General features: G+C 51.4%; 1 protein-coding gene across 1 annotated transcript in view; it reads left to right on the top strand.

The window, feature by feature from the left end:
* Window positions 1-373: 373 nt before the first annotated feature.
* The window catches only part of CYP46A1 (cytochrome P450 family 46 subfamily A member 1), a 35,602-nt gene continuing 21,643 nt past the window's right edge, over window positions 374-14,332 (top strand). Inside the window, exons 1-5 of the mRNA XM_076003724.1 lie at window positions 374-586; window positions 6,860-6,940; window positions 7,523-7,604; window positions 11,371-11,444; window positions 11,912-11,998. Of these exons, the coding sequence (XP_075859839.1) occupies window positions 468-586; window positions 6,860-6,940; window positions 7,523-7,604; window positions 11,371-11,444; window positions 11,912-11,998 (443 nt within the window). The 5' untranslated portion in view covers window positions 374-467. The remainder of the gene's footprint in view (window positions 587-6,859; window positions 6,941-7,522; window positions 7,605-11,370; window positions 11,445-11,911; window positions 11,999-14,332) is intronic.

Raw genomic sequence — 14,332 nt, 5'->3', positions numbered from 1 at the left:
GCAGGACTTCGCGCCGCCGCCAGTAATCGGTGTTGGGCAGGGCCAGTGCGCGGAGGAATCGGTGTTGCCAGGGACAACGCGTTGTGGGCGGAGCTGCTGTTGGGGCGGAGCTTGAGCCTGAAGGAGGCGGGGGCGGAGCCAGAAGCGGAGTTGTGATTGGTGGAGACTACATGCTCTGGGCAGTGTATGGGCCTGGGAGGTGTTGAGGGGGGCGGAGCCTTGGGGGGCGGGGCGGAGCGTGGGCGGGCCCAGAGAGCTGGAGCTGGAGGCGGAGACGTGGTTGGCGGGGACTGAGCGCCCTGGGCGGGGTCGGAACCGGCGGGGGCGGAGCCGAGCGGGCGGGGGCGGTGCTGGGTCGCGCCGGGCCTGGGGCCGAGGCGGCGCGCGGCGCTGACAGCTGAGTCGGCTCGCGGCCTCCCGGCCCCTCGGCGCCCGGCTCCGACCCCGGCCTCGCCTGCCCCGGAGCCATGAGCCCCGGGCTACTGCTGCTCGGCACCGCCGTCCTGCTTGCCTTCGGCCTCTGCTGCACCTTCGTGCACCGCGCTCGCAGCCGCTACGAGCACATCCCCGGGCCGCCGCGGCCCAGGTGAGCAGGGGGGTGGGGGGCGGGGCCTGGCTGGGGCGCTCGAACGAACGGGAGGCCGGGGGCCGCGTCTGAGCCGGCGTCGAGGCCGGGGGTCAGGCCTCGCCTTTTGCGCGGGGCCGCTTGGAGACTGCGGCCGGGAGAGGGGCGCTAACTATTCTTAGTAACAAATTACTCACAGCCGCAGCAGCTGTTGGGCGCCCACCGCGCCCGGCTGGGCCTCACAAACGTGCTGGCAGCGACAACCCTGCCAGGTAGGCGCTATTGTTACCCCATCGTTCAGACGAGGAGACTGAGGCTCGCAGAGGCGAAGTCACCTGCCCAAGGTCACACGTTTGGTAAGCTTAGATTTAAACCCAGGTCAGCCTGGCTCCAAAGCAGGTGCTAGTAACTTTTGGACTTGGACAGGGTCTACGTGGATTAGAGCACACTGTACTTTGGTCATATTCCCATTTTTGTATTTCCGTCCTGGGACTTCCCATTTGTCTTCTCCTTAGTGATTCCATGCCATTCTTTGCCCCCACCCCCATCCAACTTACCAACCCCCCCACCAGAAGCTTAGCTTTGTGAAGCTTAAATTAGATGTGTCACTTCCCTGCTTCGAGGGCTTCCTGTCACTTTAGAACTAAATCCAGTTCTAAATCAAGTCCGCTGCATGGCCAGCAGGGCCCCTGCTGAGCTCTCCGAACCCACTCTGTGCTGCTGTTCTCTTCCCTCTTGTTTTCCTCTCTGCAGTCCCAGTCTTTCTGCTCCCTACCCCCCAGCAGCTTCCCTCCCCCAGGATCTTCCTGTTCCCCTTTTCTCCAGCCTGGGCATGGTGGGCTTCTTCCTCTGCTCATCTCAAACGGGTCTTCCCCGACCAGCCTGTGTAAAGCCCACCCGGCCCCAAACTCCTTATGAGGCCATCACCCCTGAAGTTACCTTCTTTCCACCTGTTGACTGTCTGTTCACCTGTTGACTGTCTGTCTCCCCTTTTAGAATGTGAGCCCCAGGAGGGCAGGGATGTTGTGTGTTCGCTTGTGTGTCCCCAGTGCCTGGCATGTTGCAGATGCTCAATAAATATTTGTTGAATGAATGAATAAACAATGGTATTAGACACACTTTTTAAAATCTCAGGACATGAACCTTCTGGAAGGTACCTATCTCCAGCACAAGCTAGATGTACTGGCTCTAGCAGCCTGAGTCTCTGGTGGGTTCAGGAAAGAGCTATGTGGCTGGCTGGTGACATAGAGAGGACACTGTTGTCCCTGCTGGCTGTCTGCCCTCCCAGTGTCTTTTCCCACCTTGCTTAGCAGCTCTGCCTGGGTGGTTCTAACCCCAGCCTTCCAGGTTTGGCTTAAATGCCAACTTAACCTCGGGGAGGTTCCTCCTGCTCCCCTAAATATGTTATGTTCTTTTTATAAATCCTTAAGTCACTGTGTGATTTCTCCTTCACAGCATAATGTTAATTGGGTAATTATTTGTGCAACTGCTTGTTAAGTGTCTGTCTCTCACGTGGGGCCCACATCTGTCTCAGTCACTGCTGTGTCCCTGACGTCTAGCACAGCAGCACGTGGTACGTGCGTAGTAGACACTCGATAAATAGTGATTCAAGTTGAAATGGTGGAAATCTCATACCAGTTCTGTTATGTACACTGTCACCCTTTCAAGTTTTCAAGTTGGCCATCGACGCTTGGAATTGAGTGAGTTTTGTGCTTGTTCTGATAAGTCTCATCGTTACTTGGCCTTGTCATAAACTCAAGTGACCTGCTCACGTCTCTCTGTCTTGAGAAGGCAGAACTTAAATCATCTTTAAAAAAAATTGAAATGTAACTTGCATACCATAAAATTTATCCTTTTAAAGTGTACGATTCAGTGGTTTTTAGTCTCTTCGCAGCATTGTGCAACCATCATCACTAATTGCAGAACTTTTTTGTCACCCCAGAAAAGAAACCCTGTACCCATGAGCCATCACTCTTCATTTCCCGCACCTTCCACAGCCCTGGCAACCACTAATACGCTTTATGTCTCCATGGATTTTCTTATTCTGGACATTTCATATAAATTGAATCATACAATATGTGGCCTTTTGTGTCTGGCTTCTTTCACTTAGCATAATGTTTTTAAGGTTCATCCATGTAATAATACCATGTGTCCATATTTCCTTCCTTTTTATGGATAAATTCTCCCCAAATCTTATGCCACAGAGTCTACATGTGACCTACGTCTGTGTGTAGGGGGGAAGGGAGGGGTGGGAGGAGGATGAATATAATTATGGTTGGGCTCTTTATTCTAAGGAGGTGAACTGAACAATGCATATAAAAAATTTTGGATTAAGAATTGGTTGGTGGTCAAATATAAAACTGCACTAAATGAAAGTTCTGGGACTTCTAGCACAAATCAAATGCTTTGGCATTAAAAGCCTGGATCTTTAAACCATGATTGGCAACACCGTGGTTGACAAGAGATCTGTGTGTTGAGTCTCCAGGAGTGGCATTGCCCCTTGCTGTTCCAGGGCTTTGCCAGCTTGCAGGGAAGGAACTGTCTGGCTGCAGGAGGCGTCCCTTCATCCTCCTTGTTCTGCGGGGGGGCCCTCCTCTGTGCTCTTATTGCAACATGCTACTGCAACAATCCACGTAACAGCTGAGAGCTCAGACCCCCACACTCAGATCCCACACAAACATTTATAGCTTCTTTATTCCTCTGCCACTGATTCAGCTTCCTCCTCAGCCCCTACTCTCCTGGTCCTGGGGGAATGGATGTAAACTCAGCGACGAAAAGTCGCTGTCTCCCAGTTTTTATTTTGGAATACATTTTTCAAGTTTGACTCCGGGGCAGTGCCGGTTCCACTCCAACTTGTCAAGTGGCTGGGTGGGAGCATTCAGCAAGGAGCAGCGTGGCTCCTAGCCGTGGTGGAGTCCCACTGCTGGCCCTGTTGGGTGCTGCATCAATGGACTTTGGGTGCCTGGCGGAGCACTCACCACCCCGTCCCTCCGGCACAAGGCATGGTCATGGCCCCTCACACTCACTGTCCCCCTAGTGGGTAGCCCCCTCCTCAGCCATTGCGTGGGCTCCCTTCATCCCTCTGGGTGGCTTCACACTGGGCTCTCCAGATGACCTCTGCTCCGGTAACTGTGCCCACAGGAAACCTTGGATTCCCAGCCAGCCCATAGCAGTGTTACAGGAAGCCCCATGGCTGGGAGGTGCAGGGTGGGGAATCCTTGCCTGCCCTCCCTCCCTGGCTTCTCTGCCATACCAGTCTATGACCAGGGGCATGCCAGGACAGCTTCTGTCTGCCTGGGGTGCTGACAACAAATCCCAGTGTTCTGCCGTCCCCTCAGCCTTACCTGCCCATTTCTAACACCTGGTCTCCCTGCTGTGTTGTCTCCTCCCCAGCGCCCCCTGCAGGAAGCAGAAGGAATGGGTTTTAGTGCTCTCTGCCTTCTTGAGGTGGCACTCACCTTCCTCCCCAGGTGGCAGTGGACCCCAGTGTTTAGGGTGGAGGATCTGGGGTCAGACAGGCATGGAAGGGGACGTAGGGTCCAGACTGTCCTGACTCAGGTGCCTCAAAACTGAGAACGTCCCCCCAAAATGTAAGCCTTGGGGAGTGGGAGTGAGGATGCTAGATGATTCTGGAAATACAGCCAGTTGTGCGTGATGTTCGTGGCCCGTCTTCCTGCAGGTGGTTCAAGGCCACTCTCCTGTAGGCCGCCCCCTGCCGGGGCCACAGTTCACCTCCCCCCCATTTTGCTCTCCCACTCTTCCAGAGGCGTATTGCTTCCCCTCAACCCTGTCACCTCCCCCTCCATCCACAGTCGCAGCTTTTATTTTTGCCTCCCACTTGCCCTAGCAAAGGGAGCAGCGGGAGAGAACTTCCTTCCTGGCTCCGCTGCCTGCTGCAGCTGCCCACCTGCCTGCCCAGCCTCGGCTTGCGCCTGTTCTTGCTGCCCAGGGTGCTGCGGCCAGCCTGCTCCTCTGTGCCGCGGGCCTGGCCCCACCCCCATCACCAGTGTTCCTTCTCTTCTGCTTCATTCCTCTCTTTATATAATCCGCTATCAGAATCCCCGGCTCTGACAAAGCCCTTCTCTCCCCCCTCCCATTCCCCTCCAGCTGCTGCCCCCACCCTGCAGCAGCCCCACCCCCACCCCTGCCTGGCTTTGGGCCTCCACTTCCGCCCCTCCTGTTCTTTCTCACACCCACCACCCCTCGGGCTTTGGCCTCTACCTCTCCACTGAACCTGTTTTGGTCAGGGTCCCCAGTGACCTCGGTGTTGCTGGGCCCAGTGGTCATCCTGGGTCCTTATGGGACCCGGCCCCGCAGCAGCCTGGGCAGAGCCCAGCCCTGCCGCCCCGCGCTGCTCTCTTGCCTGGCTTCCCCTCTCTGCTGGCTCTGCTCCTTCCTCCCGCCGCCCCTGCTCCATCTCTTTGGCTGGCTGTCCCTTGGCTCAGTCCTTAGCCCTCTTCTGTCTCCACTCATCCCCCTGGGGCGCTGGAAACACCACTTCTCCACGGCGAGCCCTGCCCCACGCTCCGGACCCGAGTGTCTGACATCCCACTTGCTCGCTCGCTGGACAGGTCACCGCACACCTCACAGGGCCATGGCCGAGCCCCTGATGTCGTCTGTTTGATCCGCTTGTCTCAGTTGTGCCCCGCTCCCCTCAAGCTGACCCTAAGACATGGAGTGTAAGTGGTTTCTGAGGGGTGATCCCAGCTTGGGGGAAGAGTGGACAGAGAAAGAAGGTAAAAAAAACCCAAGTAAGACAAGTTCCCTCTGGGGGAAACTGAGGTGCAATGGCCCTGGGGACTCTGGGGGCTTGTGTACAGTGTGTGCCCCAGAGCTACCCCACCAGCGGTAAGGGGAGTTGGGGTCACTAGGACAGGACTACTGCCACATGGTCATCTCCTGGGACTTCCAGCCTGCCCTCCTTCTGGGCAGAGTCAGGGAGAGCCCTGGCGCAGGGCGGGCACCGTGGCGTCTGCTGCCCCAGGTTTCTTCTCCGTCCTCCCCATCTCAGCTCCATCCATTGCTGCCGTTGCCCAGGCCCACAGCCCCGGGGCGTCCTCTTTCACGACCCCCCACCCCCACTCTCAGCACGTCCCCTGGGCTCCAGCTTCCAAGCGCACACTCCTGACCACCTGCTGTGCTTCTGCCCTTGGGTCATCCTCAGCACAGCACAAAACAGCCCGTTCAAACCCAGCAGGACTCCAGCTCTGCTCTGCTCAACACCCTCCAGTGCCTCCTCCCACCGAGGTTAAAGCAAAAGTCGGGCCAGCAGCTCACAAGTCTCTCTGTATCTGCCCCCAACTTTGGTGACCCCATCTTGTACTACTTTTCCCTCAAGGCCACTCACCTGCCACACCAGCCGCCTCGCTGTCCAAGCACACTCCTACCACAGGGCCTTTGCACCTGCTGTTGCTGTTGCCTGGATTGCTCCTCCCCCAGATACCTGCGTGGCCAAATTCCTCTCTTCTCCCAGGTCTCCGCTCACAGGTCAACCTCTTAGAGGGAATTCCCTGCCCTGCCCGTGTACATTGGCCACCCGCACGGCCATCCCAGCACTCCTTTCCCCCATGCTCTGTTCTGTTTTTCTCCTGTCACTCTCTGACATCATACTTGTTTGTTTGTTTATTTACTCTCCGTCTCTCCCTGGGAGAATATGAGTTCCATGACCCAGCAACTCCACGTGCAGTTTTGTCATCCCCCATTTGGGACGCTACAGTGACCTTGATTGGAATAAAGTCATAGAGGAGACAGGAGGTCATGGGCACCTTGGGATGTGCTTCAGGGTGACCCCCACCGGGCTTGTTTGCAATCTGGTGATCACACTGCAGACGTACACGACCAAACCCTCCCCCAGGCGGCAGGGCTTTGGGCAGCCCGGGTCCCAGCTGTGCAGCGGTGGGCAGGTGGCTTCACCTCTCCCGTCCGGGCTGTGCTACCTCTAATGTGGTCAATAACAGATTAACTGGCTGATGTGGGAGGTTGGGGGGTGAGGCTAGCGTGGTGCCAGCACAGAGTAAGTATCCAGTGACTGTCTGATGGCGTGTCACAAGTTATTTTTGAGACCTTTCCATGTGCCAGCCCCTGACCTCTGTGCCTTGGAGCTGGTCAGACCTGGTTTGCATCCTGTCTGCATCCTTGCTGCCTGGTGACCCCGAGCCAGCACCATAACCTCCCCGAACCTCAGTCTTCCCGTCTGTGAAGTGGGTCTAGTCACGCAGACTCAGTGTCCTGTGGGGAAGGGAGCACTTTTTAGTGGTGACTGCTGGCAAGCCTAACGTTCCCTATTTCTTCTAGCTTCCTTCTAGGACACCTCCCCTACTTTTGGAAAAAGGACGAAGTTTGTGGCCGAGTACTCCAAGATGTGTTTTTGGATTGGTGGGTTTTCTAACTTGTCACTGGTTGCCCTTACTCCATGTCCCCCCGGGGCAGGCCCCCACCCAATCCAGCACACAAACTCCCAGCCCCACCCTCCCCTGGCCCAGGGCCCCAGCCCCAGCAGATCGTCCCCTGAGTGGAGAGGCAGACGGCACTGGCTTGGAGGTCAAGTTCTGCCATTCGCCAACTGCAGGCCCTTAGACCAGCCATCAGAAGCTCTCTGAGCCTCAGTTTCCCCATCTGTAAACTGGGTGGGGGTACAATGAGATAACGGTCATTGTTTGGGGCGGTACTGTACACCCTTCAAAGCGCTTTCAAGGATACTGTACCATTTGGTTCCTAGCACAACCTTTTGGGGCAATCAAAGGAGGGCGTTGCAACCCTCTTCCATGGATGTGGAGACTGAGGCCCAGCGGGCAGAGCCTCACCCCCAGGCCTCTGGGTCCCCAGTGCAGCGCTCGTTTTATGGTCCGGGTTGAGTACCTTCTGGGATGGGCCACTTCTGTTTCTCCTACTGGGTGGGGCTGCTGAAACTCATGTCTCGGGGAGGTGACAGCTTCCTTCGGGTCACTTTGGTTTCAGGGCTAAGAAGTACGGACCTGTCGTGCGGGTCAACGTCTTCCACAAGACCTCCGTCATCGTCACGAGCCCTGAGTCGGTGAAGGTAGGCAGCGGGATGGTTTCTGTGGGGAGGCCCCTCCCTTTCCCTGGGTTGGGGGTGTGAAGCTTGGTCCCAGGGACTGTGGAAGAATGTTCCAGAGCCAGGTGTATTTGGGATGGTTTCCCAAAGATCAAAAAGGAAGGGCATCTTTCTCTGTAGTCACCCACCGTTTGGGGGCTCTTCCAGGCATTGCTATTCAATGTGGGGAGTGAATGGGAACTTTGCTGTCCCCATTTGTGTCGGGAATTCTGTCCAGCTGGTGTGCACATATTTACTTTAGCTCTCGTAGCCTCAGTTCCTTCATCTTCAAGATGGGAATTATAACCCTGTCTCCCAGGGCTGTGATGAGAATGAACTATTGATTGGTTTATATAACAAATGAAGTGTCAAAAGATCCTGAAACAGTGCTTAATATGGGCTGTGTACTTTGCTATGCACGCCACACTTGGTAACCCATTTAATGCTCACGGAAGAAGGGATCTTATTAGTCCCCATTTTAGAGATGAGGAAACTGAGGCAGGTTGCCTTATCTGTAATGTCTGCCAAGAAGGTACTAAGAACGGGCATCAGAGCATCTACTTTGTAGTTGGCAGAACTAGGCTCAAATCTGGGCTCTGCGACCAACTGGCCGTGGGACCCTACACAAGTTGCCTCATCATTCTGGGCCTCAGTTTCCTCGTTTGTGAAATAGGGATGATGCCTCTCTTACAGGGTGGTTGTAGGAATGGAACTGAAATGATGTGTGTGAGCCGTCTAGCCCCTGCCTGGCACATAGCAATTGCTCAATAAACAACGATGGGTTATTCTCACAGTGGGTGCCCAGCAGATGTGTGGGCTCATGATGCTCTGCATGAGGGTGGCTCTGGTGACTCTGAGAGGGATGAAGTTCAGCCCAGGATCCAGATCACGAGACAGGTTGAATAGCCATGGTGTCTCTAACAGAATGTTAAAAGTCACTTTTTAAAAAAAGTTTAATTTCAAACACTGACACCATTTAAGACTTTTAAAAGCATGTTGTGAAACACCATGCCAAAAAAAAACACCCCATGCTTAATGAGACGTTTAAAGATACATATTAATATGGTGAATTGTATTGATTGATATTCAAGTGTTAAACCAACCTTGCATTCCTGGTCATGACAGACTATCTTTCTTTATGCATTGCTAGATTCAATTTGCTAAGGGTTTTTGTTTCTATATTTATTCTTCTCTCGTAATGCCTTTGTCTGGTTTTGATAATAGGTTACTCCTGGCCTCATAAGTTGGGAAGTGTTACCTCCTCCTCTATTTTCTGTAAGAGTTTGTATAGGAATGGTGTTATTTTTTTTTCCTTTAATGTTTGGTAGAACTTGCCAGTGAAGCCACGTGGACCTGGAGAGTTTTCTTTGAGGAAAGTTTCTGTTTTTTAAATTATACATTCATTTTTTAAAATTTTGTGTTTTTTAAATTTTAAATTGTGTTAAAATGTACATACCATAAAATCGACCATCATAACCATTTTTAGGTGTACAGTTCAGCAGCATTAAGGACATTCACATTTTTGTACATCCATCACCACCATCCATCTCTGAACTTTTTCATCTTCCCTGATGGAAACTCTGCACGCATTAAACCAGGGGTCCCCAAGCTTTTTGGCATCAGAATCTGTTTCATAGGAGACAGTTTTTCCATGGATGGGGGTGCATGCGTTGGGGGCTGCAGCATTAAACAATAACTCCCGATCTCCCCTCCCCCAGCCACTGGCAACCCGCATTCTACTTTCTGTCTCTATGAATTTGACGACCCTAAGTACCATACAGGTGGAATCACACAGTATCTGTCCTTTCGCCTCTGACTTATTTCACTGCCCATAGTTTCTTCAAGGATTGTCCATGTTAGAGCAGAAGTCAGTGTTTCCTTCTCAACTTACCCAGCTGATGTATGGCTTTCAGAGTCTTTCTTGAGTTTGGTACTTGATGTCTTTCAAGGGATTTGTACATTTCACTTAAATCGTTTAAATTATTGGCATAAAGTTGTTCATAAATATTTACTTACTGTCTTTTCAATGTCCCTAGGATCTGTGGTGACATTCCCTCTTTCATTCCTGAGAACAGTTGTTTGAGTTTTCTGTTATTTTCCTGGTCAGTCTAGTAAGAGGTTCATCAGTTTTATTCATCTGTCCCAAGAAACAGTTGTTGGTTTCGTTGGTTTATGCCACTATTGTCCATTTCTGATTTTACTGATTTCTGCTATTTTTTTATGTCCTCTTGCATTCACTTTGGCTTTAATTTGTTGTCATTCTAATTTATTAGGACAGAAAGTTCAGACAATTGATTTTAGACCATTTTTCTTTTCTGATACAAGCATTTCAAGCTACACATTTCCCTCTAAACATGGCTTTAGCACAAATTCACCACAAATGTTGATGTTACACTTTCACTTTCATTCACTTCAAAATATTTTCTAACTTCACTTGTGATTTCTTCTTTGAACCATGGATTATTTAGATGTATGTTATTCAATTTCTAAATATAATGGGATGTTACAGATAGCTTTCTGTTATTGGTTTTAATTTAATTCTGTAAGGTCAGCGAAAATGCATATCATGATTTCAATCCTAAATTGATTAAAACTTGTTTTATGGCCCAGTGGGAGATCTCAGAGAATGTTCATGAACACTTGAAAAGAATGTGCATTTTGTAATTGTTGAATGGGGGTGTTGTAGAAATGTCAGTTTAGCTGGCCAATAGTGTTATTCAAATCTTCCAAATGCTTACTGCGTTTCTGTCTGCTTGTTCTAGCAATGACTGGAAGAGGAGTGTTGGACTCTCCAACCACAGTCGTAGATTTTCTGTCTCTATTTTCAGTTCTATCCATTTTGCGTTATGTATTTTGAAGTTCTGTTATTAGGTGTGTACATATTCAGGATTGATACGTCTTCGAGATGAATCAACCCTTTTATCCTTAGAAATATTCTTTTTTAATCCTTGGTGGCATTCTTTGCCCTAAAATATATTTTGCCTGTTTTTGTATAGCCATTGCGCCTTCTTATGCTTGGTTTCGCATGGTATATCTTTTTTCTATCATTCTCCTTTTAACCTATCTGGGCTTTTATATTTAAGGTAGGTTTCTTACAGATAACACATAGTTGGGTCTTGCTATTTTATATAGTCTGATACTGTCTGCCTTTAGAAGGCCATTTAATGCAATTATGATATGGTCGGGTTAAATCTTCCATATTACTGTTTTCTATTTGTCCCATCTGTGGTTTGTTCTCGTCTTCTCCTTTCCTGCCTCGCTTCGGACTAAGTGTGTTCTAGTACTCTATCATAACCATATTGGTACTCTATCATATCCATATTGGTGCTAAGGACGCCGCACCTGTGCTGCGCGTCTGCGCTGGGTGCCCGGGCCTCTCCCTTCCCACTCGGCTTCAGAGCAGCGTGTGCCTTCTCCTGTCTTGCTGCTCCGGAAGGTGGCCCGGGGTGGGTCCTGAATGTGGGCCCTGCAGGGGGCAGCCGCCACACCACTCCCCACTTGCATGTCCCTGGGAGAGTCGCTTTGTCCCCCGGTGCCCCCTTTCCTCCCCTCCACACGCTGACATTCCTTGAACACGGTACTTCCCTGTCAGACGGCTGAGGGTGACGCGAGACTGCGCGTGAAGTGCTCCCCCCGTCGCTGGCCTCGGCTGGGGGTGATTACTTGGGGCATGTCTCCGAAGAGTCCTTCGCAGCTGCTCGTGGCTGCACGAGCTTATGCTGATTTTTTTTGTGTGTGGGGTGGTGTTTAGAAGTTCCTGATGTCAACCAAGTACAACAAGGACTCCAAAATGTACCGTGCGCTGCAGACCGTGTTTGGTGAGAGGTAAGGTGGCGAGGTGGGAGGCCTGGGTGGGAGGCCGGGAGAGCCCCGCTGTGAGCCAGGGCCCCTGGGGTCCAGGATGGGGGTGTAGCATCGAGGTGCGGGGCCCTGACTGCCAGGCACGCCGTAGGCACGCCATAAATGGTGGCACTGCACTTGTCATTGGCCCTTCTCTCCTCCTCCTCCCCTTCCAGATGGCAGGTGGGAATATGGGGTGATGTAGGTTGGGTAACACGATCACCCTGTTATTTTGGGTTTTTTTATTGTAATAAAACGGACATAACATTCACATATTAGCTCCTGTAAAGAGCACAGTACGGTGGCATTCAGTGCATTCATAGTGTGGCCCAGCTGCCACCAGGATCGATCGGCTCCAGGGCCGTTTCACCACCCCAAAGTGAGCCCATCCCCGCCAGCCGTCACTCCCCGTCCCTCCCCCACTTTCTCGCTTGGGTGTTTGTCTCCTGCAGACTGTTCGGCCAGGGCTTGGTGTCCGAATGCAACTACGAGCGTTGGCACAAACAGCGCAGGGTCATGGATCTGGCCTTCAGCCGAAGGTGAGTGGCCAGAGGTGGCACGGGCCGCTCAGCACAGGGGGACCTTGGCAAGGGGGTGTCTTCATCTGGGGGGGCTCACCCAGCTGAAGGGAGAGGGCAAAGAGAGGGCACGAGTCGTCGTCGGAAGAGAGCGAGGCCGGCCAGCCTCTGAGGGCCGCTACGCAGCCCCCTCGCTGACCTCCCTGCCTCCTGTCTCCCTCCTCAATCAATGCACCACCGCCTCACGGGCCTGGGAGGATCTTGCTAAAACTCAGCCCTGACCGTGCCACTCCCCTGTTCTGCAGCCTTCAGTGGCTCCCTAGCATCCGAGAGACGAAGGTCAGCCCCACTCACCCTGATCCACCCCTAAACCCCTCCAGTCTTTGCACCCCCTCGTCCCTGCCCCTCTGGAAACCACTGTGCCCTTCCCGGCATCTCTTCCTCTGCACCTGCCCTTCCTCTGCTTCATTTTTATTTTTTAATCTCACGATGAGGTGTCATCTTAGAGATGACGGTTTTATTGTAAATGTCAAGGTTATGAGGTTGTACGAAAGAAGCGTTGGAAGATGCTTGTAAGAGTTTCTGAAAGGATTCCTGAGCCTAGGAACCCTAATTCACTAATGAAGAGAAAACAAGAACCACTGGTGCACTATGTTGTTTTCTTTCAGAGACAGGGTCTCACTCTGTCACCCAGGCTGGAGTGCAGTGGTGTTGTCATAGCTCAACGCAGCCTTGAACTTCTGGGCTCAAGAGATCCTCCTGCCTCAGCCTCCCAAGTAGCTGGGACTATAGGCACATGCCACCATGTCTGGCTAATTTTTCTATTTTTTTGTAGGGGCAGGGTCTCGCTCTTACTCAGGCTGGTCTCAAACTTCTGACCTCAAGCAATCCTCTCACCTCTGCCTCCCAAAGTGCTAGGAATATAGGCGTGAGCCACCATGCCTTGCCTAATTTTTATTTTTTGTGGAGATGAAGTCTTGCTATGTTGTCTAGGTTGGTCTCAAGCTTCTAGCCTCAAGCAATCCTCCCACTTTGGCTTCCCAAAGCACCGGGATTATAGGCGTGAGCCACTGTGCCTGGCCCGTCATGTAAATTTCATAAAATGGAGAGAGTAAATTGCCAGTTTCTACTTTTCTAGATTTTACTTATGGGAAGACCTGGGTCCCAGTCCTTTACTTAAAAGACAGGGGAGTTGAAGTCTTACCTTACATCTGACAACCCGGCCCAGCATTTTGTATCTGCAATAGCTGCCAGAGATTCAGTATTGGTATGATAACCAGCCACATGCTATCCAAACAGTCACCTTGAATGGGATTTTTAAAAACAAAAGGACAACTACAAATAATCTTGCAAATAAATATATACTTGCAAGCCATGTAAATGTTATGAAGAACAAGTCATGGGTGCTATGAGGGCAAATGCTGGGCCTACCTGGGGCTCAACAGACATCGCCCTGAAGAAGAGCCATCTGGTGTCCATCTGCAGAGGGGAGGTGTGCAGGTGGGAACAGTCATGGGGTGTGGAGGGTGGAGGGAAGAGAGCTCCAGGCAGAGGGGATGCAAATGCAGCGGCCCTGAGGTGGGCAGAAACGTCCTGCTTTGGAGGAGCGAAGACACCATTGTAACAGGAAGGAATCGTAGCAGGTGGCAGTCAGACCAGGTGAGGATTTTCCCCTCTCTCCTAGGAGCAACAGCGTACTGACCAATCAGAGTTGTGGCCTCAGGCTCACTGCTGCCAGGGCCTGCACAACGGCCAGATGGGCAATGGAAAGCTGATTTTCTTTCCTAATTAAAAATTTACTCTTGGGCCGGGCACAGTGGCTCACATCTGTAATCCTAGCACTCTGGGAGGCCGAGGTGGGCGGATTGCTCAAGGTCAGGAGTTCGAAACCAGCCTGAGCAATGACCCCTCTCTACTAAAAATAGAAAGAAATTAATTGACCAACTAAAAACACATATACAAAAAATTAGCTGGACATGGTGGCGCATGCCTGTAGTCCCAGCTACTCGGGAGGCTGAGGCAGGAGGATCGCTTGAGCCCAGGAGTTTGAGGTTGCTGTGAGCTAGGCTGACGCCACGGCACTCACTCTAGCCTGGGCAACAAAGTGAGACTCGGTCTCAAAATAAATAAATAAATAAATAAATAAAATAAAATAAAATAAAAATAAAAAAAATAAAATTTACTCTTTTTGTTTCTCTTCTCCCATTTTCTCTTTGAAAAGGCTTTTTATTGAGAAATAATTTCAAATTTTCAAATTTATTTAAGAATAAGAATGGGACAAAGTATACCTATGTACCCTTTACTCAGATTGATATGTTTAAATTATGTTAAAAATGTCATTAAATTATAAAAGCA

Source organism: Microcebus murinus, chromosome 6, assembly GCF_040939455.1.
Source record: "Microcebus murinus isolate Inina chromosome 6, M.murinus_Inina_mat1.0, whole genome shotgun sequence".
NCBI lineage: Eukaryota > Metazoa > Chordata > Mammalia > Primates > Cheirogaleidae > Microcebus > Microcebus murinus.
The sequence above is the reverse complement of the archived record's forward strand: the minus strand, read 5'-3'. Positions and strand labels throughout refer to the sequence as shown.